This window comes from Macaca fascicularis, chromosome 2, assembly GCF_037993035.2.
Source record: "Macaca fascicularis isolate 582-1 chromosome 2, T2T-MFA8v1.1".
Taxonomy (NCBI): Eukaryota; Metazoa; Chordata; class Mammalia; order Primates; family Cercopithecidae; genus Macaca; species Macaca fascicularis.
Window position 1 is genome coordinate 197129013 of NC_088376.1, and position 25988 is coordinate 197155000.

Consider the following 25988-nt stretch of genomic DNA (forward strand, 5'->3'; position numbering starts at 1 on the left):
AAATGTATAAATCTCATAGATTGTAGGTACAAAGACCACATTTATTTGTAATATTTTTAATATATTTGAATCTGGGATTTTAGTTGGATGTGGACATGCTGCATATGTTTGCCTAATATAAAATATTATAGTGTTATAGTCTAATATATCACATTTTTGAGGGACAGTCATCTTGATTAATAGCAGGCTTTCTATTTCATTTTATTTTTTGACATGGCTTAATGTAATTCGCATAATGTTATGTCTATTCATTGTTGTAACAACTATATTTTAATGCTTAGTATATGTCAGACATTGTGTTAGGTGCTGGGCTATAGGAATAAACAAAGCAGACAATTGTCTTCATGGGGCTGTAATCATTGTCTGAGGTTTTTGTTTGTTATTGTTTTGATTTTTTCCCATTACGGTAGTTTTGTATAATAATTAGAAACAAAAATTAGTGTTTTTTGGGGGGATTAAGAAGAGATTTTAGACTTATATATGTAGGGCTTTGTATGTTCTCACACTGCTATAAAGAAATACCTGAAACTGAGTAACTTATAAATCAAAGAGGTTTAATTGGCTCATGGTTCTGCAGGCTGTACAGGAAGCATGGCTGGGGAGGCCTCAGGAAAGTTACAATCCTGGCAGAAGGTGAAGAGGAAGGAGGCACGTGTTACATGGCTGGAGCAGGAGGAAGAGGGTGAAAGGGGAAATACTACACACTTTTAAAACAACCAGATCTCATGAGAACTCACTATCACGAGACCAGGAAGGGGGAATCTGCCCCTGTGATCCAGTCACCTCCCACCAGGCCCCTCCTCCAACCTTAGGTATTACAATTTGACATGAGATTTGGGTGGGTACACAAATCCAAACCATATCAGGCTTCAACAGGAGGCAAAAGACAATCAAAATAGTGTCATCTAAGGAGTATTAATTTATAAAGTGAGTATTGGTAAAGATATGGTAATAGGGAAACCATGGTGGATAGTGCCAGTGGCTTAGCTTTTGAGTTGCTGATACCTGTAGGCCTGAAGGAATAAAAGAAAGAGCCATCCGTCTAATGTGAAACAAGAAAATCATGTACAGTCACCGATTTTGAGAGTAGCAATGATCTTAGTTCAGAGGACACAGTCAACTCAATTGCAGGGAGGGACCTGGAGAATAAGTGTCCTGATCTACTCCACTTCTCCATGATCTCTTCCTGGACCTTTCAAATAGCCAAACCCTGCTCAGGCTGGAGGTCTGATATAGGCTGTACAGGTTGTGTTCCCAGGGCAGAAAATGGTATAGGATGATGGAAAATGGGCTTGAAGGTGTAAATTAAAGATGTCTGGTACAGCCTTTCTCTGTTGCCTCTCAGCCTATGTTACCCTTTTTCAGGGTTAAAAATTTGGAATCCTGACTCAGGTAATCCACAAAGTCCCATCAGCTACCCTATTATCAAGTGATGTAAAACCAGTTATACCTTACCTGAAACAACATATTGACTACCACCAGTACTCTTCATATAAGGTAGAACAGCAACAAAGAAAAAATAACCAACTTAAGTAATATAAACATATTTGCTACAGACTCCATGTCTGTAGATGGTCACAAGGCTCAGTTTGTAATCACAGCTGCTTCTTTATTGGCTGCACAGGGTTCTTTATGAAGTTAACCTTTAGAAGTTTCATTCCTACAGGATCTCAGTCTTCAGCTGTGTTTTTATTAGGTTGCTACAGTTTTCCTTTACTGAAAGTAAAATGCTTCCTGCTATATTTTCTGATTCTCAGCGGTCCTCCTGGCTTCTATTGTGAAACTGCCACCCAAGTTGCTTTTTTCTTTCCATGCTTCAGTGACGTGAAGAGCACAAAATGGCCACAGAGTAGTGTTAGCTTTCAATTAATTGAAAACATGACCATGTTCCTTGGTGGAAGAATTCTCTCCTTGAACATGAGGACTTCCAAATTCACCAAGCCTAAAACTGGGGAGTGAAGCAAAATTCTTCTAGTAGCTTATCAGTTATAACAGTGAAAAGGGCTAGTCCCACCTCTTGTTTCATTCCTGGACCCACATTCTTCCTATGGGGAGATAACACCATATATTTGCTGCTAGTTTGAAGCATATTCTGTATCTTACTCGTTTGAACCTCAACCCCTCAAGCTGTTTCCTACCCAATATCATTATAATTGAAACTTCAGCAGACTCTTCTACCATTTTATAAAGCCAACTGTTTCTGGGTGATGGAGCACATAGTAATACCAGTGAATTACTTGAGTGTAAGCTCATCATGTATGCCCTCTGGTCACAGGCACTGTTGTGTCATGTAACACAGCAGTTGACAAAGGATAAGTTAAGTCTGTTGATGGTGTTGGAAACACTGTAGGCAACAAAGACAAATCTACACCCAGAATAAGTATTTCTTCTTGTGAGGACACAAATATTCCCCTTCCCTTCATGTGGGGTATCCAGTGGTATCAGCTTGCTCCCAGGTAGTTGACTGATCAATCCATAGAATGGTAGCATTCTGAGGGTTTATAGGGTCATCCTGCTCTTTGTTAGCTGCATACTTAGCATATATGGTAGTCAGATATGGTGAGAGAAAGACCATGAACCCATGTATAGCATCCATTCTTGCCACCCTAGTAACTTTGTACATAAGCAAAGCATGTATTGACTGGGGAAACTGGCTGACTGACATCCACTGAACTGACCATCAGTGTTCATCTGATGTCTAAGAGGCCACTCCTGCCTGTGTGTTCTATGATGGATATTTATATGGGCATGAATGTCATCCTACTCTGTACTTCTTCCTAGAGGTCAATATCTGTCACTGATTTTTAAATTACTTTCTTCCCAAGATTATGCCGTTTGCCAGAACTTGCACTTACTAGCTCATAAGTCAATGCAGAACTGTACTTCTAGTTTACTTTTTATTCCAAAGTGGAAAACCACATGTACAACCTAGTTCTGCTCATTGGAGAGGCTGCCACTGAGTGGGCTTACAATTCACTCTTAGCTTACGCAGGCATACTGTGTAGATGGAGCTGTTCTACAGGCTCATGCATTCTCCTTCCTAACTTCCTGGCCACTGGGACCGGCCCATGACACCAAACCTGGGGGTTTAAGGGAGAGGTGGAAACATAGTAGGAACAAATGACTTTGGAGTCCGAGTCACTTTTTTGGGTGGTTTAGCTTACTCGTGCCTTCTAAACATGCTTTGGTCTGGTCTTGTATATACTACTTCCATTTTATAGTGGAATTTCATTTTGCAAGTCCATTTTGAGGGTTTGTTTGATAGAACAGAGAATGCTCAGTTCCAAACAGGCAGTTTAAATAGTCACTTAACATTTAATGGGCAGGTAATTAATCTCTACTAGCACCTAGTAAGCTAAAAACTGCCTTTGAGAGAGAGTAGCTGTCTACAGAGAAAAGCATGGATACTCTAATGCAGTCCCCACATACCAGCTTCTTGAGTCAGAGAGTGGTGTGCGGAAGAAAAAAAAAAGAGGGGTGAATTTGGAGGGGCAAACGGATGATACTCGATAGACTTTGAACACTGAAGAATTTTAATGAGAAACATTTAATTAGCTTTTCTGTTATTATACGTCTTTTTGTATAAGAAGGCAGCAGTAGTGATTTGATTTGGGATTAGAATTTGATTTAATTTCATTGTACTGATCTTTCACATTGTACTCTTTTTGGTCAGGGATATTTATTTCTTTTTCCTTTTCTTCTTGTCTTTTTTTCCACTCTCTCTTCTCCCCTCTCTCCTCCTCCTCTCTTTCCAGTAGTAATTAGAATATATTTTTGTTGTATAATCCATTGCAGTATATGGCTAAACTAAAGGTCTCAGCTCTAGACTAGACTGGTTATCCAATGCTAGCGCATTGACTGTGTCCAGTTTCTTTTCTGTTATTACCTGCCTCTCTTGGCTCTTAGAGGAAAAATCGGATGATGTGATTTTGTATTATTTTTGTTATCTGTCTCTGTTAGGATAGATCTGTGGTCAGAGTAACTAGATAGTATATGACTATAATTTGCTTATATCATTTTTTACATTATTAAAGTTCCTCCTCATGCCTTTCTGTAGGAGTCCTACTTCAGAAATTACTCAGTTTTTTGTATTTCCTTTTACAGAGTTTAAATTACTTTCAATACATTTACTTATCTTTAGGATGACAGACGTTTTTGACTCTATGATATGTATATGAGACAGATTCTTGCTCAAGACATTTTAAATTCAGGAAGTTTGACATCGTTCCTTTTTCCCCTCAGTATTATTATATCTTTTGGTTCATTTGTCATGTTTTATAATGTTAATGATTTAACAGCTAATCTGTATACAAATAAAATAGGAACTGCCAGGCAACCAATTTTTATTGCTAACTTTTTGGTAATTGGGAGGGTTAATTGATAATTCTATATAATTATATAATTTGATTCTAAATAATATTATAGGAACAGCTTTAAAAATAATCTTTTGCCTTGACAATTCTGGCTAGGTGTCAGTTTTAGAGAAAGAAGGCTACATTTTAAGAATCTGTTACTTTGGAGGCCATCAGAACAGGCTGGAATTATGAGAAACCAAATGTCACTTCAATTTATTCAGCATGAATTTATTTTCCAAAAGAAGCTTAAAAATATACTGCCTACTTTTTTTCCTATTTTTACTTGGAGTCTCATTTTATATTGACATTCATATTCTCTTTTGTACTTTAGCTTGAAATTTGTTGAAGTTTCTCATAATTTGAAGAATTTCACTGGAGACATTTGGCTTCACATTATGCAATGAATGCTAATTGACAGCTGATTCAGAATTACTTAATTGTAAACACTTAACTACAGAAATTTGATCGGTGCACTAAAAGCCCAGACTTCACCACTGTGCAATATACGCATGGAAGAATCGGCACTTGTGCCTCCAAAATCTATAAAAATTCAAATAAAAAAAAGTATAGAAATTTAACAAGTCTGGATTGATAACCCTTCTTAAAAAGTAGCTGTTCTAGGAATGCCTTGGCCAAATTCCCATCTGTTGGATTAAAGATCTTCTGATGCCATATGATTAATGATTTTTTCCCCCTTTCTCATGGTAGATTAGTAATTTGTGTCTCTCGTTTATTCTCTCGTTTATTCTTCAATAGTGATAAGATCCGTGGATCTCTTTTAGGAAGTTTTACAAATATCACATCAAGTGAAGAAAATGTGTAACATTTGCATGATTAAAGGACTTGTGAAGAGAATTTTGCCCAGAAATTAAGCATGTTTGCATTTTCATATTTTTATGAAGGAATATCAAGTATCCTGGACATTGAACTATCTCAGTTTGGACATTAGGTTGACTGGATGTTACTATGGCTATCATTTCTGCCTTAGGGAAGAGAACAGAAGGAAACAGGACCCCTTACCCTCCTCCACCCCTCACTACTAACTTTAAGTAAGTCACTGTGACATAGACACATAGTCACAGTGTCAGCCCCACCCCAGAACTGACACATATCCTTGGTATTAAGTGAAAGTAATTTTTAAAAAGAAATGTGCAATATCAGCCGAGTGCCGTGGTTCATGCCTATAATCCTAGCACTTTGAGAGGCTGAGGCGGGCAGATCAGAAGGTCAGGAGTTCGAGAAAAAAGTCTGCAATATCAAAGATGCCATATTTAAATAAAAACTACCAAAGAAAGAAAGTACAATAAGATACACCATTTATTTTTTTCACCTTAGATTTTTTTCTTAAAAAAAAAAAAAAACCGGTGAAATACATCTTAAATTACTTCACTGCCTGTTGCACAGAGAGTCCCAGTGATAGATCTATTTTATTATTGTTTGCTTCAATAACCATTTCCTGTGTTCCTCTTACTTCCAGCAACATTCTCAAAACCACGCTCACAAACAATAAATACTAAAAGCAATGGCACTGAAGCATGACATACTCATGTTCAGTTACTACCAAAGCACAAAAGTCCAGCTCTGCACCCTCCAGAGCAACATCATGAAGGGGGATGTATTATTAGAGATTATAATCCTGAGAGGAGAAATACGGTCTTATGAAAAATAAATATATTTGAATTTTACCAAACTTGGGACACCAGGTAAAACTGAGTTGTTAATGTGGTTCATATTCCTCTAAAAAACTAAAAAAAAGCCTATTGATTACCAGTTCAGGTAACCTTCATTAAGAAGCAATACGGGAGCGTTTCGGGCATCACTTTGTTGGGTGCTCAAAGCCAAGAGAGCATCATCAACTCTAGGGAATGACTGCTTGGAACATTTGGAAGAATCCCTCTGTTGGTACAAGCTTGAAACACCGCTCATGTCATGCCCCAGTGTGGCTTAGAATCTTCTGTATGCAGTTATGACCCACTGAAGATTTGTTAGTCAGTGATGGACCACATCTTCAGGGGTGGTTCCATAAGATTGTAATGGAGCTGAAAACATATTTATCACATAGTGACACCACGATCATAATGTCATAGTGCAGTGCACTAATGTGTTTTTGGAGATGCCGATGAAAACAAACCTACTGTGCTCCCAGTCATATAAAAGTAGAGCATATACAATTATATACAGTATATACTGCTTAATAATGATAATAAATGTTACCAGTTATGTATTTATTATAGTATACTTTAAATTGTTATTTTAGAGTGTACTACTACTATGTATATTAAAAAATTAGTTAACTGTAAAGCATCCTCAGGCAGGCTCTTCAGGTGGGATTCCAGAAGAAGGCATTGTTATCATAGGAGATGACAGTTCCATGTGTGTTACTGCTCCTGAAGGCTTCCAGTGGAACAAGATATGGAGGTGGAAGACAGTGATATTGATAATCTTGACCCTGGGTAGGCCAAAAGATGTAAGGAAAGACAATAAAGATATAAAGAAAGAAAATATATTTGTACAGCTTTACAATGTGCTTGTGTTGTAAGCTATATATTATTACAAAAGAGTCCAAAAGTTAAGGAAAAATTAAAAAGTTTATGAAATAGAAAAGTTATTGTAAGCTAAGGCTAGTTTATTACTGAGGAATAAAAATGTTTAAATATAAATTTAGTGTAGCCTAAGTGACAGTGTTTATAAAGTCTTTAGTAGGGTACAGAAGCAACACGTCTACCAGCAGACATTTAAAAGAATTTAGTGTACATACTATTGATATGAAAAGGTTTTTGTTTATATGCCTATTTGTAGGCCTTATGTCCAGAAATTGAGTGTAGTAACAGGCATTTTGGCAAGCATCTCAGAAATCTTGATTTTGACAAATAGCTCAGTTGAGTGAGATGCAGATGGACAACACAGAAACACACTTTTTGAGAGTAATATGTAAGTTTAAATGCAGTTGTTGGCTTTACAGACTTTATGTAATTAGCATTTTATTTTAGAGTGTTTAGATATGAAGACATCTTTTACTTTTTTCAAATTTTAGATTTGCATTTTTAGTAAAACTAATTTTTGCTTTTAGTGAATGAAAATTTTTTTCTTTCAATGAAAGACATCGCATTTTCATGTATAAGAATGAAATCATTAAATCACTGTTTGTTAACCTAAGATGTTGTGACTATTAAAGGGGTTTAGAATGATGTAAAGGAGCTGTGGAAACTGGAAATAGAAATTTTGAAATACTCTGTAGTAAGTTAGAGCTTTTATTTATTTATTTTTCTGCAGAAAAGATTTTTTCCTTCCTGAAAAATCTGTGATTCTTTTTATTGACTAGAAAGATCTTGGAGCAGGGGTGAATTTGATTAGAGATCATAATTTTAATACACATATTGGTACTGTAGAACTGTAGGAAATAATTGGTGAACAGTATCTTAGTGCACTTATTATCATATTGGGAAGCATTTCCATCTTTTAAATTTAGAATGTTAATAAGATAATACTTGTAAATACGATCTTTAATGTGAATTTGGAGACAAATCTAGTTCCTTACAATCAGTTATATAAAATATTTTAAAGATATACATATATATTTCCTATGGAATGAATCTTTTGTTGCATTTGGGCTTTTCTCAGTTAGAGCCATGTTCCCTGAACCAGTACAGGAACTGAGAATGGAGTCTTGTGGAGAAAAATGTCAAATACACTTTTCTCAGCAGTTGTGGAGCTGCCCAGTTCTTGATGGGGTACAATTATTGTTTAGATGTTGATGCTAGTAGCAAGTTAAAGGGAGGGAATTTGAAACCTTGTGTTTTCCAAGGATTAGAAATAAAAACAAAGAAAGCAAAACAAGCAAACACAGGACCAAAGCTCAAGCTTTGATTTTGAAGTTGATTTTTGAGGCCGCATGACTAATGCTTTTCCTAGTACTGCATACTGGCCGTGAGCAGGAAGCAAAGCTGATAGAGTGGCTGCAGATACGTCATTACATGGCTGCCTCTGTCTTCTCTGGGAGTTCTTAAATAGAAATAATGTTGCTCTGGAGGGTGCAGAGCTGGACTTTTGGGCTTTGGTGGCAACCAGCCTTAGCAGAGAATGAGTATGTCATGCTTCAGTGCCACTGCTTTTAGTATTTATTGTTTGCGAGCATGGTTTTGAGAATGTTGCTGGAAGTAAGAAGAAAGAAGGAAAATAGGTATTGAAGCAAACAATAATAAAAGAGATCTATCACTGGAACTCTCTGTGCAACAGGCAGTGAAGTAATTTAAGATGTATTTCACTGTTTTTTTTTTTTTTTTTTTTTTTTTGAGACGGAGTCTCACGCTGTTGCCCAGGCTGGAGTGCAGTGGCGCGATCTCGGCTCACTGCAAGCTCCGCCTCCCGGGTTCCCGCCATTCTCCTGCCTCAGCCTCCCGAGTAGCTGGGACTACAGGCGCCGCCACCGCGCCCGGCTAATTTTTTGTATTTTTAGTAGAGACGGGGTTTCACTGTGGTCTCGATCTCCTGACCTTGTGATCCGCCTGCCTCGGCCTCCCAAAGTGCTGGGATTACAGGCTTGAGCCACCGCGCCCGGCCTGTTTTTTTTTTTTTTTAAGAAAAAAATCTAAGGTGAAAAAATTAAATGGTTTATCTTACTATCCTTTCTGTGGTAGTTTTTATTTAAATATGGCATCTTTGATATTGCAGACTTCTTTTTAAAAATTAGTTTCATTTAATATCAAGGATATATGTCAGTTTCTGGTATAGGGTGGGGTGGACATTTTGAAAATGAATAAGGAAGTATCAGAAAGCTTTAGATATGTTATATCCTTGAGGATATGATACTGTGAGCAAATAACACTAGAGAAGCCTTACCAACCTGTAATTTCTTGAAGACAGGTACCACATTTTATTTATTTTTATTTTGTTCCAGTGATATTTTATTCAGGAGTGCCTACTATTGCTAGATATCTGTTTAGGTATTGGAGATTTGAATAGATTATATGTATGCAAGTATGGGATTACATATGTATATATATGTACATATACATATTTGCTTGTACATATGTACACATATATTTACTTGTACATATGTACACATATATTTACTTGTACATGTGTACATGTACATATATATACTTGTACATGTGTACATGTACATATATATACACACACACATGTGTGTGTCCATGCATATACCCTAGAGCCTAAACATTTTTGGAATGAGTTAATAAGTGGGTGAAAGGGGGTGGTAAAACTGAATATAGACAGAATCATCGAAGCCTTAAAGGGTCTCATACATTCCATTTCAGCAGAATGGTCAAGTTTAGCTGGCCATATTTTGGATTAGGACAGTTATGACTACTATTATAGTGATTTGAACAGTAGAATTGCTAATGAGATATAAGTTTTCATTGTTTGGCTGTCTTCATCTCTTCCTCATCTACTTTTCAATAAACTTTCAAACTTTCGTTAAAGTAGACAATTTGATTAAACATGTTCTACCTTAAAACTTTTAAATTATTTTTAAACAGTAAATTTTAAAGTAATATTATAGATCCTTTCATAATTTACTTAATATTTTGTCTTTGCATGTTTATAGTAGGAAAAAATAGAGAAATATAGATAAAAGCAAAGAAAAATCATTTTTCACCCCATTATCAAGAGACCATAGTTACATTCTGATATACAATGTATCAGATAAATTTTCTATATCTTAGTGTACATCCATAATTAAATGGGCAACAGAAAACTCTTTAAACTTGATTATTCACTTAGTGTATTATGAACATCTTTTTCTGTCACTAAATGTAGATCCAACACTTCAATGTTAAATGTATGAATGTCACATACATAGTCAATAATATTATATCCATGATATGCATGGACAGTGCTTAATAATTTGAAGATATTGTACATGAGTATTAATTCTGACAGCTAAGTTTTCCCATAAGAATTTTGAGAATTCTTAAAAGGGATTTGAAATTGTGTTGAATTAGCCACTGTTACAAGTTATTACGATGATGATGATGACTCTTTTTAAGGTACTTTAAAATAAAAAGATCTTTTAAAATTCTGGTTCTGCTAATAACTTGCTGAGTGCCCTTAGTAAAGTAACTTAACTTTTCTGATTCTTGGGTTCCTCATTTGTGCAACAAGTACAGAATTCTTAACATACAGAATAGAAAGAATTAGCTATTGTTTGGAGGGCACTTAGCACAATGCTAGGTATATAGTCAATGCAATCATCGGTATCAGTTATTGAAATCACCCCAGGTTGTTAAGAAATTTTCTACTCTTACAAGCATCTCATGGTGAAACATGCTGAGAGAAACATTTTTTCAATCTCTGTTTCTTAATGGTTGCTATAATAGATGCTGAGGACATAAAATTAAACAAAACATGATCCTTGGCTTTATGGCACCTATAATCTGGTAGGGAAAATATGTCAGCAGAGAAATTTATAATACTGTATAATTATACTATTGGGGCAGTTTGACCATAGCTCTCCGTGAACTCAGTCTTGGGAAAGGTTGACCCAGAAGTAATGAGGTGCCTGTGTGAGTTCACTGTTTCACTTGGTTTAATTATGAATAGGCCAAAACAGTAATTATCTGTATCAGTATGTCTGGTCAGAGTACGTTGGGATCAGAGAATTGAAAAACTGTTCCTCATAAGCAATACAAGGCTTAGGTGAATTTAAAGTTTCCATTTTACTGATGTTGAATAGGCTCCTAAATTAAGTATCAGTATGACATTATTAGCACACAGATTTAGTTGTACTTACATGAAATTTAACTTTGGGTTTTCTTTTAAACATGCTTGTAGCATTATGCTCTTGGTTTTAGTAGTTTCATTTGGTGAGGAACTTGGTAATATGGCAAGTGAAATTTATAAATGTTACTTTACATTCCTACATTACATCGTTACAAGACCTACAGAGTAGAGTTGCCCAGTAACATTTAAATACCTTATCTCAATTTCAGTTTGGGTAAATAGTTAAAAGAGTAAAATATGCGATGGAGAAGATGTAATAAATTGAGACATGCACACAATGCAGAGGACCACTGTACTTGCCAGACTGTACCTGTGCTTTCAGACCTATTCTGTTTCATCGGTGTTAGGTCATTGGCTGTAAAATCTATGGGTTTGTGTGTATAAGATAGATATCTCTATATATAGATATATATATACAGTGTGTGTGTATGTGTGTGTATGCATATGTTATACAATGTGATATATGTGTAGATAGATATAGATATGTCTTGAATTTTTATAAATTAAAAGAGATCTTGCCAAATGTAGGCAATCACTGTGAAAGCTCTTATGATCTTTGTAGTTTTGTGCCTGACAGAATTTTGAAACCTTTGTCTCTCTCAGTAAAGGCAAAGAACTGTCAGAGTGTTTGATAGATCTTTGATATTTCACCACTATTTAGTCCAAAAGATGTGGATTTTTTTTGTTGGAAATATATCTATCTCCTGAGATTCTTTAATATATATTAATATAGTGTGTCCTATACCCTTGTCAAAGTGATAACTTGATTCATTTATCCTATTTCTAATATAAAAACATTCACAAAGCTAACATCCATGGCTATCTGGCTATATTTAATAAATTCATAAGTGTGATTGGGTTTGTTGATTTGCAAAGTGTCTATTTATATAAGTTTTCTGATCTTTGATTATTGTTTTAGGTAAAAAAATTAGTGTTAGTTTTTACTTTACAATTGATATAACCATCTTGTTTGAAACTATTATCATAAAGATATAAATTCTTATATCTCTGTTATAGTTTCAAACTACCTATCAAAACAATACTTCAAACTATGTTTTAAACTATATATGCAAAAAGTATTTGTTTCCAGATCTTGCTTCAGGTCAGTTAATTCAAGTTCATTTTTATTTGGGGAGTGACAGGAACACTCCCCAAATAAAAATTCTCTGGGCAATTAAAATCATATGTATCTCTTTCTCTTTGTTGACTTTAAAAAATAAAATAAAGCCGGGCACAGTGGCTCATGTCTATAATCCCAGCACTTTGGGAGGCCAAGGCAGGCAAATTACTTGAGGTCAGGAGTTTGAGAACAGCCTGGCCAACATGGCAAAACCCCATCTCTACTGAAAATACAAAAATGAACTGGGCATGGTGGCGAGCACCTGTAATCCCAACTACTCGGGAGAGGGTGGGAGGATCGCTTGAGCTAGGGAGGAGGAGCTCGCAGTGAGCCAGGATCACACCACTGCACTCCAGCCTGCAAGACAGAATAAAGCCTTGTCTCAAAAAAAAAAAAAAAAAAAAAAAAAAAAAAAATTCCCAAAAATAAAATAAGAAAAGTTAAAATAGTTGTGAATTTGTGCATGTACTGTAAATGATGTATTTTAATGTTTTTCAAGTGAGTTTTCTACCAGTTTTATTTTTTACCAATTGTATCACACCTATAGCAGAATTTTGTTTTCTTCAATGGTTCAACTTATTAAAATTATTTAAGACATGCTAAGTAACAAGTAATTTAAATTTAGTATAGAAGATTAGGTCAGCTGGGAAACTGTAAACTGCAAAACTTATTGGGGTGGGCCGGGCACGGTGGCTCATGCCTGTAATCCCAGCACTTTGGGAGGTTGAGGTGGGCAGATCACCTGAGGTTGGGAGTTCGAGACTAGCCTGACCAACATGGAGAAACCCTGTCTCTACTAAAAATACAAAATTAGCTGGGTGTGGTGGTGCATGCCTGTAATCCCAGGTATTGGGGAGGCTGAGGCAGGAGAATCACTTGAACTCAGGAGGCAGAGGTTGCAGTGAGCCAAGATTTTGCCATTTCACTCCAGCCTGGGCAACAAGAGCGAAACTCCATCTCAAAAAACAAACAAAACAATACAAAACAAAACAAAACAAACAAATGAAAAAACTTCTTGGGGTGATATTAAGAATGGTCAAGGACCAGTGCTTTGGAGGTAAAATCTTGGATTTATATTTCAGCTTCACACACATACTAGCTGTGTGACCTTGAGCAAGATTGCTTAATGTCTTCAGTTTTCTCATCTGTGCAATAGGAATAATACTACTTTTCCCGATGTTGGGTTATTGTGAGAGTTTAAATAAGCTTTCATTTGTAAGTTAGAACAATGTCTGGAATGTAGTAAGTGCCCCATAAGGTACTGATTATTGTAATTTACAATTTGTAATATTTATAAATTATTATTATTTTTTCTGTCCATATTATATCTCTTTTTAAAATTCTCTGTGTTGGCCAGGCACAGTGGCTCACGCCTGTAATCCCACCACTTAGGGAGGCCGAGGCAGGTGGATCACCTGAGATCAGGAGTTTGAGACCAGCCTGGCCAACATGGTCAAACCCCACCTCTATTAAAAAATACAAAATTGGCCAGTCGTGGTGGTGCATGCCTGTAGTCCCAGCTACATGGGAGGTTGAGTCAGGAGAGCCGCTTGAAGCCAGGAGGTGGAGGTTGCAGTGAATAGAAATTGTGCCACTGCACTCCAGCCTGGGTTACAGAGTGAGATTCCGTCTCAAAAATAAATAAATAAAATAAAAAATAAATAAAATAAAATTTCCTGTGTCTGTTATATTTCATATGTGGTTTATACCCTGCATTTTATTTTAAGAAAAATATAAATGTAACATTATGTTTCTTGTTCATGGTAAAATATATACACCTTTTGGTTTATGTGGGAAATGTGCAAAGTAACCTTTGTGTTGAGGTGCTTTTTTTTTCTTCCTAGGTTGGGAAAATTTAGTACCCAACTAAGAATCAAAGAAGTTTAGAGTATGGATTATAGGATGGAACCTTTCAATTCAACTTCTTCATCTGATAGAAGAAGAACCTGAAACTTTGAATGTTTATCTTTCCACAGGTCACATCGCTAGTACCTTAATTGGGTCTAGAATGTGTATCTTTCGATTCTTTAACCTCCCTCTCTATTTTGTTTTTCCCATGGTGAGTATAAAATTTTTGACAATGTTCGAGTAACTGTAGCATTCGTATTGAAAGACAGAAAATACATAAGCATCCTCACTTTAAAACTATTCATGGTTACAATGAAAGTCACATTTGGAACAATATCCTAGTGATGACTTAAAAGATTGGAATTGCTTCTCAGCAAGTTAGTGGACCATACATTCTCAGGAGCATACTACTGTGCAGGTGTGGTCCACTCTGCAGAGGGCCTAAAGCTTCTGTCTCTCTAGCCCTTACCTTTGGTCTTTGCCACATAATTTTTCCAAAAAGAGAAACCTGAATACAGAAGAGCAGAGTATTATTTGAGCCAGGAGCTGTTGAAACATTAAGTCAGAATTCTTCCTGGAAATCAGCAGATTAAGACTGTGTTAGCTCATGTTTCATATTACACAAGAGAAAATAAACTGAAAGGTCAGTTGAACAGTTACAGCATTGCCCTTTTCCAAGGTAATCAGCAGAGCATGTAGCAAAGACCTGAACAGGAGCGTGACTGGAAAGAGAGTGGCTGATAAAGAGGCCGGCAGCTTAAAGTGCTTGGGACAATACTTGACACTTCCAGGCCTGACCAGATGGGCCATCTCTCAGGGCTTACCTTCAGTAATTCTGATTTATTGTATTCAGATGTGTGTGTGTATATGTGTCTGTTAGGCAGTCAGGTTTTCACTTTGCGAGAAGACTCTGGAAATTTTAATATTGACCATTAATCATACCTCAGTAAACTGTAAGGGCAATATATTATTAATTTATTTGTAACCAAGAGACAAGGCACAGTGATTAAAATTAATTTCTAGTTATATTTTGTTAAATTTATTCTAATTTGTTAAGTCAAAATATGTTTATATTAATGGCTTTATAGTAGGTTCTTTAAGTTGTGTCATTAAACGTGATAGTATTTCCATGATTCTGAAAGAAGAATAATGTAGTATAAATAAATACTTTATTATTAAAAGAAATGGAGAGTTTTAAGGATTTCTAAATGACACCACTAAATGGACTTTGTCTGGTTTTTTGTTAATTGAATAAGAACATTTCTTTTTCTTTTCTTGATTTTATAGGATTTAGACCTAGAAAGATCTTAGCAATGGTCTCCCTTGACCCCTCACATCTGTGGCCTAGTGCCAGAAATTAAGAAAGAATATTTAACAAGTAATAGCCACTACTTACTTTTGGGATACTATTTTAAATAGTAGCAACTTTTAGAAGATAATAGTTTTGAATTTACCTCATACTCCCCCCCGCAAATACTTAATGATCTCTTTATAACCATAACTTCTCTATATATTTTATTAATCTGAGACTGAAAGCAGCGAATTTTCATTGCACTTAACTTTAAGTAAGAACAAAACCATGACTTAATTAGCTTTTATTGCTTCACATCAGAAAATAAGAGACTAAATTTTTTCTTAAATGTGGACTGAGGATGTGTTTATTGGATTGGTCACAATGCATTTGATTGTGTTTTAGAGATGGTACAATGTGAATAAAATTTAAAAAGATTAAAATTAATCACACAGTGTATGCTTGTAATGGGATTAATGTTTAAATTTTATTTTTGTATGAAAATTAGCATAGCAGAACAATTCCAAATTTTTCAAGGTTTTAAGTTTTCTACTTAGAAATTGAAGACTAATGATTTGCTGAAAGTAGTTAATAATTTACAACTAAATGAGATCTTCATTTTTTATTTTTTTAAAAAGGAAAGATGTAACATTTCATAAAATAATCTATTTTTTGTGATCTAGTTATATATAAGCACAGCCACCTTGACATCAATGATATTATTCCATTTTATAAATGAGGAAGCAGAAATTCTGAGATTATTAAGTGAGAATTGAAGGTCAGTTGCTAAGGGGACTAGAAATATAACTCAGTCTTTTCTTTCTAAATCTATTCTTTCTTGTGTAGTACCATGCCTGGCACGTAGTAGGTGGTATATACCACTTAGTCCTAGACATATGAAACAACTCATTTGATAGCTAGTTTCAAATCTCATGAACCTAGGCGTTGATAAAGATTATAATAGTGAGAAGAGTTGTTTGAGTGAAAAACCACAGACCGGCAGTTTGAGCAGAAGTGAAAGGGTGGAAATTAACTGTCTGCATCTCACTTTTAATCAGGAGTTGTTTGCACAGAGTAGTTTGCCGTCATTTTAAAGAACAGTGAGAGGTTTGTGTTTTCGCTTCTGGAAGCAGGTGGTCTCCAGTGGGTCATCATATCCCCAGTTTATTATTCACCTGTGCAGATCTGTATACATTTGATCTTGATACACACCCAAGCTGATGAATTGAATTCTCAACTGAGAGAATACTATCTCCTTTTATAGCTGATCATTTGGTCACACAGGATGTTAAAGAGGAAGAGTGAGGAATTTATCTAAGGACTTCTTCCCATTTTCTGTCTCTTGTTAGTCAAAATTTGTCCTTTGGAGCCTTTATTCGTGTACACATTCATTTTATTTTGCTATGAACTAAATGTTTATATCCACTCAGAACGTAAATGTTGAAACTCTGATACATAATGTGATGATGTTTGGAGATGGTACCTGTGGGAGGTGATTCATTAGATCACAAGAGTGGCCCTCTCCTGACGTGATCAGTGGCTATATAAGAAGAGATTGGGGTGTGTTTAGCTTGTTTCCTGCCTTTCCTGTCTACCATGTCAGGATACAATGAGAATGTGGCCATCGGAAAACAAGGAAGAGTGCCCTCACCAAACGCTGGATCTGCTGGTTCTCAGTCTTGGACTTCACAGCCTCTAGAACTGTAAGAAATTAATGCTTGCTGTTTAAACCACTCAGGCTATGATAATTTGTTACAACAGTTCAAGCTGATCAAGACATGCAGTATCTGGCCTCTTCAGATAGTTGCTTGCAAGCCACAACCTCTATGTACAAGGAGAGCCAGTGGGACTGAGTAAATCAGGAAGCCACCTATATTATGTCTAATACAGTTACAGGAATTATATCTTTTTTATATTCTAATAGTCTATTAATTTTTCTGTTTATCTCATTTCCATCAGTCTTATTGAATACATTGTGTATCTATTCATTATTTCACATGAAAGATATTATGATAAAAAGATTAGAAACATTATTTCATTTGATTTTCAAAGCAGACTTAGAAGGTAAGTTCCATTATTCTTATTTCAGATTAGAAAATTTAGTTACAGTTGGGGAGCAGTAGGATTAGGATTCAAATTCAAACGTAGTAATTATAATCTTAAACCTAACTCTAATCATTTTATCACCATTCCCTAGAAAGAATCTGACAGATAATTGGTGCTCACTAAATATTTATTCATTGAATACTTAACTATGTGCCAATATTTTAGTTACTAGGAAGATATTAGGGTTCAAACTAGATAATTTTCCCACTCTTTGTACAATTTCAAAGCAAAGAATTCCATTTAGTTTAGTTAAAAGGAAAGAATTACTTCAGAATTACATTCTGTTTTCTGATTGTCTTTATCAATAACTTATGTAACGCTTTCCTACTCCTTGCTTTCTCTTCTACGGTCTCCCATATGTAACAGAGAATATCTTCAAGTCATAGACTTTGTAATGTCCTTTATCTCTATATTCTCAGTGACTAGCATAGTACTGGATGTACAGTAGACTCTCAGTAATGCTTATATAATAAATAGATGGATTTCACTATTCCTTGTCACCTTTGCTCAAACAGTTTCATTTCTACTGTTTTCTGATAGATGAAGTGAAGAGTGTATGCCAAGTTGAATACAGATTGGAAATGGCACTGAAAATTTATGTAGGATTTTGAAAATAGATGCATTTGGTTATTTGATAACATTTACATTTTAAAAATAAGAAATAGTTTTCAAAAATAAGAAACCATGTGTACCATGATGTCATTTAAAAAAATCTTTTCATTGCTCACTCTTGTATAACAGGAGGATCTGCCAGTATCTGTGCTTAATAGTCTACTTAATAAATACTTTATTAACTTATGGACTCCGCCTAGTAAAACTCATCCAAAATTCATCCTTCAAACTGCTCCCTGTAAAACATGTCTCTGATCACGTCAGTTATCTCCTCTGTAAAGTTTTTAAGGATTTTGTTTTTTATTCCACATATTATCTGATTGCAGACAATCTTTTTCATCCCACTTGGCCTCTGGAATACTCCACTTTCTCCTGCTCTGACAACACACAGCCAGTCGTCATGTCATCAAGAAGCATCCAGTTTTTACACATGTAATGCCCTTCTCTGGCTTTTCTCAAGCTGTCAAAAGATATTACTCATCCTTCAAGATACAGCACAAATGCCAGCTACTCCCTAAAGCCTTCTCCCAATCTCTTCTTCCAGTCAAAATCACTCGTTCTTTCCTGGTCTTGCTCATTCTTCTGTGAACACTTACTTATCTCAGGCCTATCCTGTCATGAGTTGCACAGTGTTTCCCACTGCACGGATGAACACCTTACAAGAAGGATCTTGTTTTATGTAACTGAATTATTAGCACACAATATATATAAATATGTTTATCCTGCAATAAGTATGTTAGGGTATTTTTGTTGAATAATTGCCCTGATTGAGGAATATAAAATACTCACTTTAAAGTCTCTAATGCTTAACCCTGATTTGACAGGCTTAATATATGAATAATTTTATATATTTTGGTTACTTTTCACTTAAGAAAGTTTCTGCGAGACACCTGCAGTATTTTTAAAGACTGAGTTGAAGAGCTTTTTTATCCTTCCAAAGATTCTCAAGTCTCCACTCCTTTAACCCTATTTCCTCCCTTTGAGCTGTTAAAAATTTCTCTTGAACTTTTACTTCTGTGCTTTTTCTTCTAATCCAAGTCTCCCATAGGAAGCAAATGACAAAGTAAAATCTTAAAAATAAGCTATTAAGAAAAGAATTTTCTTCATGGGTTTCTTGGGTTTCTGTCCCGCTCAGAAGCACTTGAGAATGGATTCTATACCCAATACATTTCCAGGGAAGGGATTATCCATCTCCACTGACATATCTCCTGTGTTCACAGCCCTGTCTGAAATTAGAGCTTCAGTGCTGATCTAGGATGAACCAGCTGCCTTCCAGGAGAGCAAAGATTTTAGCTTGTTTCATTTTTTTTTTTCATAACTATCTAAACTGCCCCCCGCCCCTCCTCCCCACCCTGGGTAGTCTAGTCAACTTCATTTTCTTCCAACCTTTCCATAACTCATATGTTCAAATGAATTTGGAGTGTGTGATATATATTATGTGTTGGTATATTTATATTTGTGTTTTTCTATTCCAGGAAAAAAATGGAAAGCATTCTTAAACAGTTTTGGAACTTGAGGGGAAAAATCGTAACGTAGCTAATAGCTAATATGTGTTTTAAAATCTAAGCAAGTGTAATAAGTAAAAGAAAATTGATAAAGTAAAAGTACACTATAGTGTTACCACTTTAAGGTGGAGAAAAGTTCCAGCTACCATTTATTGAACGCTGTGGGGAATGCTCCTACTGTGTTTCATTGATTCCTTACAATCTGTGAGGTTCCCTCGAGCCCCCAGTTAATGTGTTAAGAAAATCAGGAAAAAGGAGATGAAGGGACTTGTTCAGAGTCACATATGGTGTATGTGAGTCTGGACTTGAAAGTAGACTATTTCTGGAAGTAAAGCTAATATCAGCTACCCCTGATTCTCTTAATTATAAGATTAAATTAATTAAATATAATTATAAGATTAAATAGAATTATAAGATTAATTACCTTAAGAGTAAAACATAAATAACTTTCTTTAAAAGTGAAATATGACTTTTAATTTGAGATTTAACTTGAAATCTACCTTTTGTGATTAATGATGTGATGTCCTTATTGCTTATTACCTTCTTGATCTTGGACAATTTATTTATTTATGTTTGCCTCTGTCTCTTCCTATGTAGCAGAGGGTTTAAAACATTGATATAGAGGTCACATCTGATAATTTTTGTAACAGTTCTTTATATCTATACAAAATGCTAGTTCCTATACTAATTTCATTTTATCTTCTTGGTTACCAAAAATTTGACCTAGTTTTTAAATATCCTCTAAATTCATAGCAAAATATTAAGAGAGATGACTATAGTAGGAGAGGGCACAGGCATGATGAGCTTGCTGTATCCTCAGGCATTTTCCTTTTTGAGCCACAGTGAGCCAAGTGCAATGTGTATTTCTGTATCAGAAGCTGTAGGGCTGACCTTGAGGGAAGTCAAGATACTTAAAGTAATATAATGCTATAATCGTGTTTCCATTGAAATTTTACTAAATGGGACATTTGAAAATACTTTAAGAAACTTTTTTAGAAAATGATTATTTTTTAAACTTAAACTTTACATAAATCTGAAAGTTTATCGTAAGGTATTATACCAACATTGAAAGTAAAATGATTACATTTGTTTACCCTCCCAATGTTATACCTTTTTGGAAAATCAGTAGTTTTCCTTTTATTATGAGGGTGTATGTGTGTGTATATCTTTTACCCTAAGTTCAATTTTTGTTTTGTTGATTGTTCTACATTGTTTGATCATTTTATTGCCTGTTATTACTTATATAATTTAATATGGATTATCATTTCCATATTCCAAGAAGTATAGCTGACTGATATCTGGAAGAGGTTAAAAAAACCACACACACACAGAACATTTTCTCATATGATTTAAAGAGTTTGCATATGGTGTTCCATCAGGCCTGCATATCTAGTTTGTTTGTCTAGGTAAGTATTTTAAGTATTTTGAAGCAGTTGCCACTGTTTACATTAGGAAGACTTCATAGAAAAATCTGTATTTTTTAATATTCTTGAATAATTACATGATTGGACAAAATATGCTACGTAACAATGAGCTGTAACTATTAAATAGAGGCTGTGCTATTAGATGAGGCTTGTACTTTCCATCTCAACAGTTTCTGCTTTGTTTTCCTTAATTATTTTATCATCAACTTTGCAATTTTGTGTTTCTTGTGTGTTGTCAGCTCCTCATATTTGTTACACCGGCCTGGCTCATTTGGGTGGTTCAGTTTATGTCCCCTTGAATAAAAACTATCTTGTGAGACTGGGATTATTTCGGGCAGGATTCCATATCAGCACATTTTGCCCTACTTCATTATTTTTATGGTTGTCATATAATTTATCATTTGGATATTCCACAGTTCATTCACCTAGTTTCCCATTGTTGCAAAGGTAGGTTATTTTCCATGGTTTTGTATTATAAATAATGCCATAAAGAATAAATAGTATTGTATACATAGATGTCTTTGCATCTTTGTGTGATGTATATCCAAAGGACAGATTTCTAAAAATGGAGTTACTTACTTGAAGAGTGTGATTTTGAAATTTTCAAAGCTGTTGTCAAATTGTTTTCTAATTGATATTTCAACCAAGAGCATTTGAAAATGTCTTTTCTCCTGAACCATATCCCATCCGTATAGACTATCATATGTTTCTGGGTCTTTTAGGTGGAAAATTGAATTTTGAAGTTTAGGTTTGCACTTCTTTAGTTATATATGAATTTGATCATTGTTTCTAATGTTTATTGGCTACCTGTGCTTCATTTTCCATGAACACTTGGACTTATTTTTAAAATATTAAAGTTTACAAGTCTGATCTCTCTGTAAGTTATTTTGTTTTAGAGATCTACTTTTTATGACAGACTTATAGATTTCAATATTTTATTGAATAAGCTATCCTTTTCTTACTGTTTTGAAATGCCCTTTCATCACATATTGAATTTTTACTTCGGCTTAATACTCTTTCAGAAACTCGGATTTGCTCCATAGATCTATTTCAAATGATTTAAGTTCCTCAAATTTTATAAACCTAGTTTTACATACTCAGTAAAATTCCTATAACTATTATATAAAATTATGTTGCTGTTTTAATTATGTGAAAAATTATAGTTTTAGGAAAACTGTACTTCATTTTTCTTTAAATGGTAGTTATTTGTTATACATAATTAGAACAATGCAATGGAGAAAGTAAAAAGAAACGTCACCAAAATAATCCTCACTGATATTAAGGGTATATAATTCTTGATATTTTTATATGCCTATCTTTAGATGGAAGGTTAGAGAAAATGCTTGATAGAAATACTATAATGAGACATGAAAAAATAAATGTTAACTTTAATTTAAACAATGAAATTAAAGTGAAATGAAAAGAAGAAATTATTGGAATTCATATACAACTTTCTTTACTGTAAAGTTTTATTTCAGTGCTCGTCTAAGATTAATAAAGACATGAAAGAGTATAATGATGACAACCTTAAATTTTACTCTGTGTTGAGTGATTCTCTGCTATAAAATTTCATCCTCCTTTCACTCATCTCTTTTTTTAAATACAATGTTTTTACTTTGTCAGCTGAGATCCCTTTTCATGATCACATTCACACAGTTCCACGATTGTCTAGCCAAGGTTCTATATTTAAGGAGTCAGTTCTTAGACACACTCCTACAATAACTGTTCGTTCTTGTGTTTGTTTTTAATTTTTAATTGCCATTTAGAAAAATGGAAAGTAGCTTATTTTTCTTTAAGAATGGTTCATTAGTGTCATTGACTAAAACTCAATTTTAAATTTGACAGTATTTTAAAAAATTCTTTAGATATGAATAGAAACTTGTCTCCTAGGATATTTCTAGATTACTACTTTTCCTTCTTAGAATTGTGTGGAGTTGGTTTTATCTTTTGGTTTTTAATTGATGTTGCCTTTTTCTGCCTGGTTGTCTATAGACTCATTTCTTTTATCTTTTGAATTTCAGTTGCTTAAATTGGAATATATTTTGTGTGTGTTTGTTTCCCAAACTTTTCTTAAAAAATTGTATGCTCTTTTTAACATGTGGATTTAATTCTTTAGGAAAATTTTCCAGTTTTATTCCATCTATATTCATTTTATTTAGTTTTATTTTTCAGTCAGCAGCTATCCATATTTGGATCATATTTTTTTGGTCTATGTTGGGTGTCTCTTAGGTTCTCTTTAATATATTCAAATTCATTGTTTTTCTTAAATTATTTCAATTCTCAATTATTTATTCATTTAATAATTTGCTATTTTTGCTATACTATGTACTTTTTTTTTGCTGAGTCTAAACTTATTCATCATTGTCTATTGATATACTTTATTCCTCCATTTATTTCGTTAAGTCTACAGTCTTTTACTTTTCATTCTCTTGTCGTATAATCTTTCAGCTCTTATTCTTTTGAGTTTATTTTTAATTAAGTTGTATAATGTGAAACATTTGTAAAAAGGTCAATTTTCTATGTAGCTAAGTTGAGATATTGTTCATTATTCTGCATCTCAAATTTTGTATATTCCCTGGATATCCCGTACCTAGATTCCTGCCATCTTTCAGGGCAAGATTGCTTAGCCCTGAGGGTATGGGGAGGTATAGAGAAGCCTATTGGCTTGTATAGTATTGTATATAATATTGTATACAATTTTGTATAGTTCTGGAACCTTCACTTCTGACATAGAGCACCAGCCACATGGTTTAGTTCTCCAGTTGTACCAAGTTTTTCCTAGTTTGTTTCTTACTGGATATAGGGGATACCAATGAAAATAGGGTAGTAATTTTGGTGTACCGGTACCTGATATAGGGGAACTGGGAAAGGATCAGGAGCAGGCATGCGCTGTTCTTGGTCCTGCTTAGGAATCTGTGATTTCTTCTTGTGGCCACTGGCTTTTGTACTTTGATATGATGTATGTTCTTGCCATGCTCAGTTGCTTTAGGGAAGGAAAAGGCTGCAGGCCAAATCTGGCCCACCACCCGGTTTTGTAAATAAAGTGTTACTGGAACACAGCCACACCCACTCATTAACTTTTTGTCCGTGGCCCCTTTCATGCTTCAGAGGCATCCTTGAGTAGCTGTTACAGAGACCATATGGCTGACAACGCCTAAAATATTTGCCGTCTGCCCCTTAACAGGAAAAGTTTGCCAAACCCTGCAGTAGGCTAATTTTATTTTTCTTGCTGAATTTTGACTGTGTTATTTCATTTCCTTAGGAATCAGAGGAGAGAGATGTAGAGATTCTGTTTCATTACACTGTCTTGACATGGAAGTTGCTATAATGCTAGTTTTTAAAAAATTCATGAAATAGTATAACCATCATGTTTCGTCTCTCATACCAGTGCTTGAAGTTACCAAAAATGCTAGTTAGATTAGCTCAGTTTATTTTAAATAAGAGTGATTTTATCCTACCAGGTAACCTCTACTAATAAATGAAATTATTTATATTATTCCTCTTTAATAATGTCCTTTTTTTCCCTAAGTAAGACTAAAGCAGTTAATTACAGTAGCTTTTCTAGAAGACTATTTAATTTTCTAACTTATTTTCTTTCACACTTCTTCAAAGGTATAAACAGTTTAGCCAAATTTTGAACAACATTGGAGAAAACGAAGGTGGTATTGATAAGTTTTCCAGAGGCTATGAATCATTTGGCGTCCACAGATGTGCTGATGGTGGTTTATACTGCAAAGAATGGGCCCCGGGAGCAGAAGGAGTTTTTCTTACTGGAGATTTTAGTAAGTACTTGAAAGCATTGAACTAAATAGTGATATCTTATTAACTATTTAATACATATATTTCTTATATTTCATATATTTAACCATACGGACATTAATGATTGCAAATAAATATCAGACTTTTCAGATAGAACCTTCTAATTTATTAAGCTCTTTGTGTGGTGCAGCTGTTTCTGTTATAATATGATACGTGTATTCTTGACTTTCTGTTCTGTAAAATCATGTACTAGAAATAACAAGGTTTATGAGAAAAATGCTATTAGGAAGACAACTCCAAATTTACTCAACTTTGTTAGCAAGCTTGACAAAACAAGTAGCAATCCAGGTAAAAATACTGGCATAGTTAAAGCTCCACTAGCATTCACACCTGGCTGGCTGGAATCATAGTTCTTGGATCCTCTGTATAGCCTTATACTCTTTTCGGAGACTTCAATAAAATTTCGGAGATAGCTAATCTGGTGAGTAACCTCCATCACTCATTTCTTTTTTTCCTTTACCTTGTTTTAGAACACAATGGGAAATCTCTTCTCAGCCTCGTCATTTGCACTGTTAACTGCACTAGACAGAGTTAATGCTATGGAAAGCAAAGTCAGGTTTCTAGCTTAGAGTCTGGTGGGAGGAAGGACTGTAATGTAAATAACTGTAATACAATCTACTAGGTTTTATTCTTGAAGGGTAAATACATTACTAGAATGATGACAAGGAAGAAAGTTCAGTTTTGAAAGTGGAATAACTGGAAAAAAACAGGCCTTGGTAAAGGTTCTTGATACAAGGAAAAGGAATATCAAAATGATCATAATCCTTTAATACCATAGAATGGTATAATATTTAAAATTTGATTTCACTGGGTTCAAAAGTCTATATGCTGTATTATTAAACTTCTATGGCATTTTAGAAACAGCAAAACTGTAGGGACAGAAAACAGATCATTGTTGTCAGGGATTGGGGTGGTGGGTAAAGGTTGATTACAAAGGGACATGAGGGAACTTTTGGGGATAGTGAAAATGTTTCATATCATGATTGTGGTGCTAGTTACCTGACTGTATGAATTAATCAAAATTTATAGAACTGTACATGTATATAGAACAAATTTTGATGCAATGTAAATTATTCTTAAAGGAACTTGACTTAACAAAACTTTGGGTTTTACATTAATATGCGTTGTCTAAGACAGCACTGTCCTACAGAAATAATGCAAGCAACT

At 34.6% G+C, this 25988-nt stretch overlaps 1 protein-coding gene across 5 annotated transcripts in view; it reads left to right on the forward strand.

Annotated features, from left to right (window-relative positions):
- Positions 1-25988, forward strand: part of GBE1 (1,4-alpha-glucan branching enzyme 1) — a 276669-nt gene that overhangs the window by 26580 nt on the left and 224101 nt on the right. For 3 of the 5 annotated variants that reach the window (XM_065539304.2, XM_005548413.5, XM_065539305.2), the window contains exon 2: positions 24615-24784. The exons of 1 other annotated variant lie outside the window; for it this stretch is intronic. In XM_065539304.2, the coding sequence (XP_065395376.1) occupies positions 24615-24784 (170 nt within the window). Of the gene's footprint in view, positions 1-24253; positions 24464-24614; positions 24785-25988 lie in introns of those variants that run through there. One more of the 5 variants, XM_074033666.1, reaches the window with a different exon arrangement.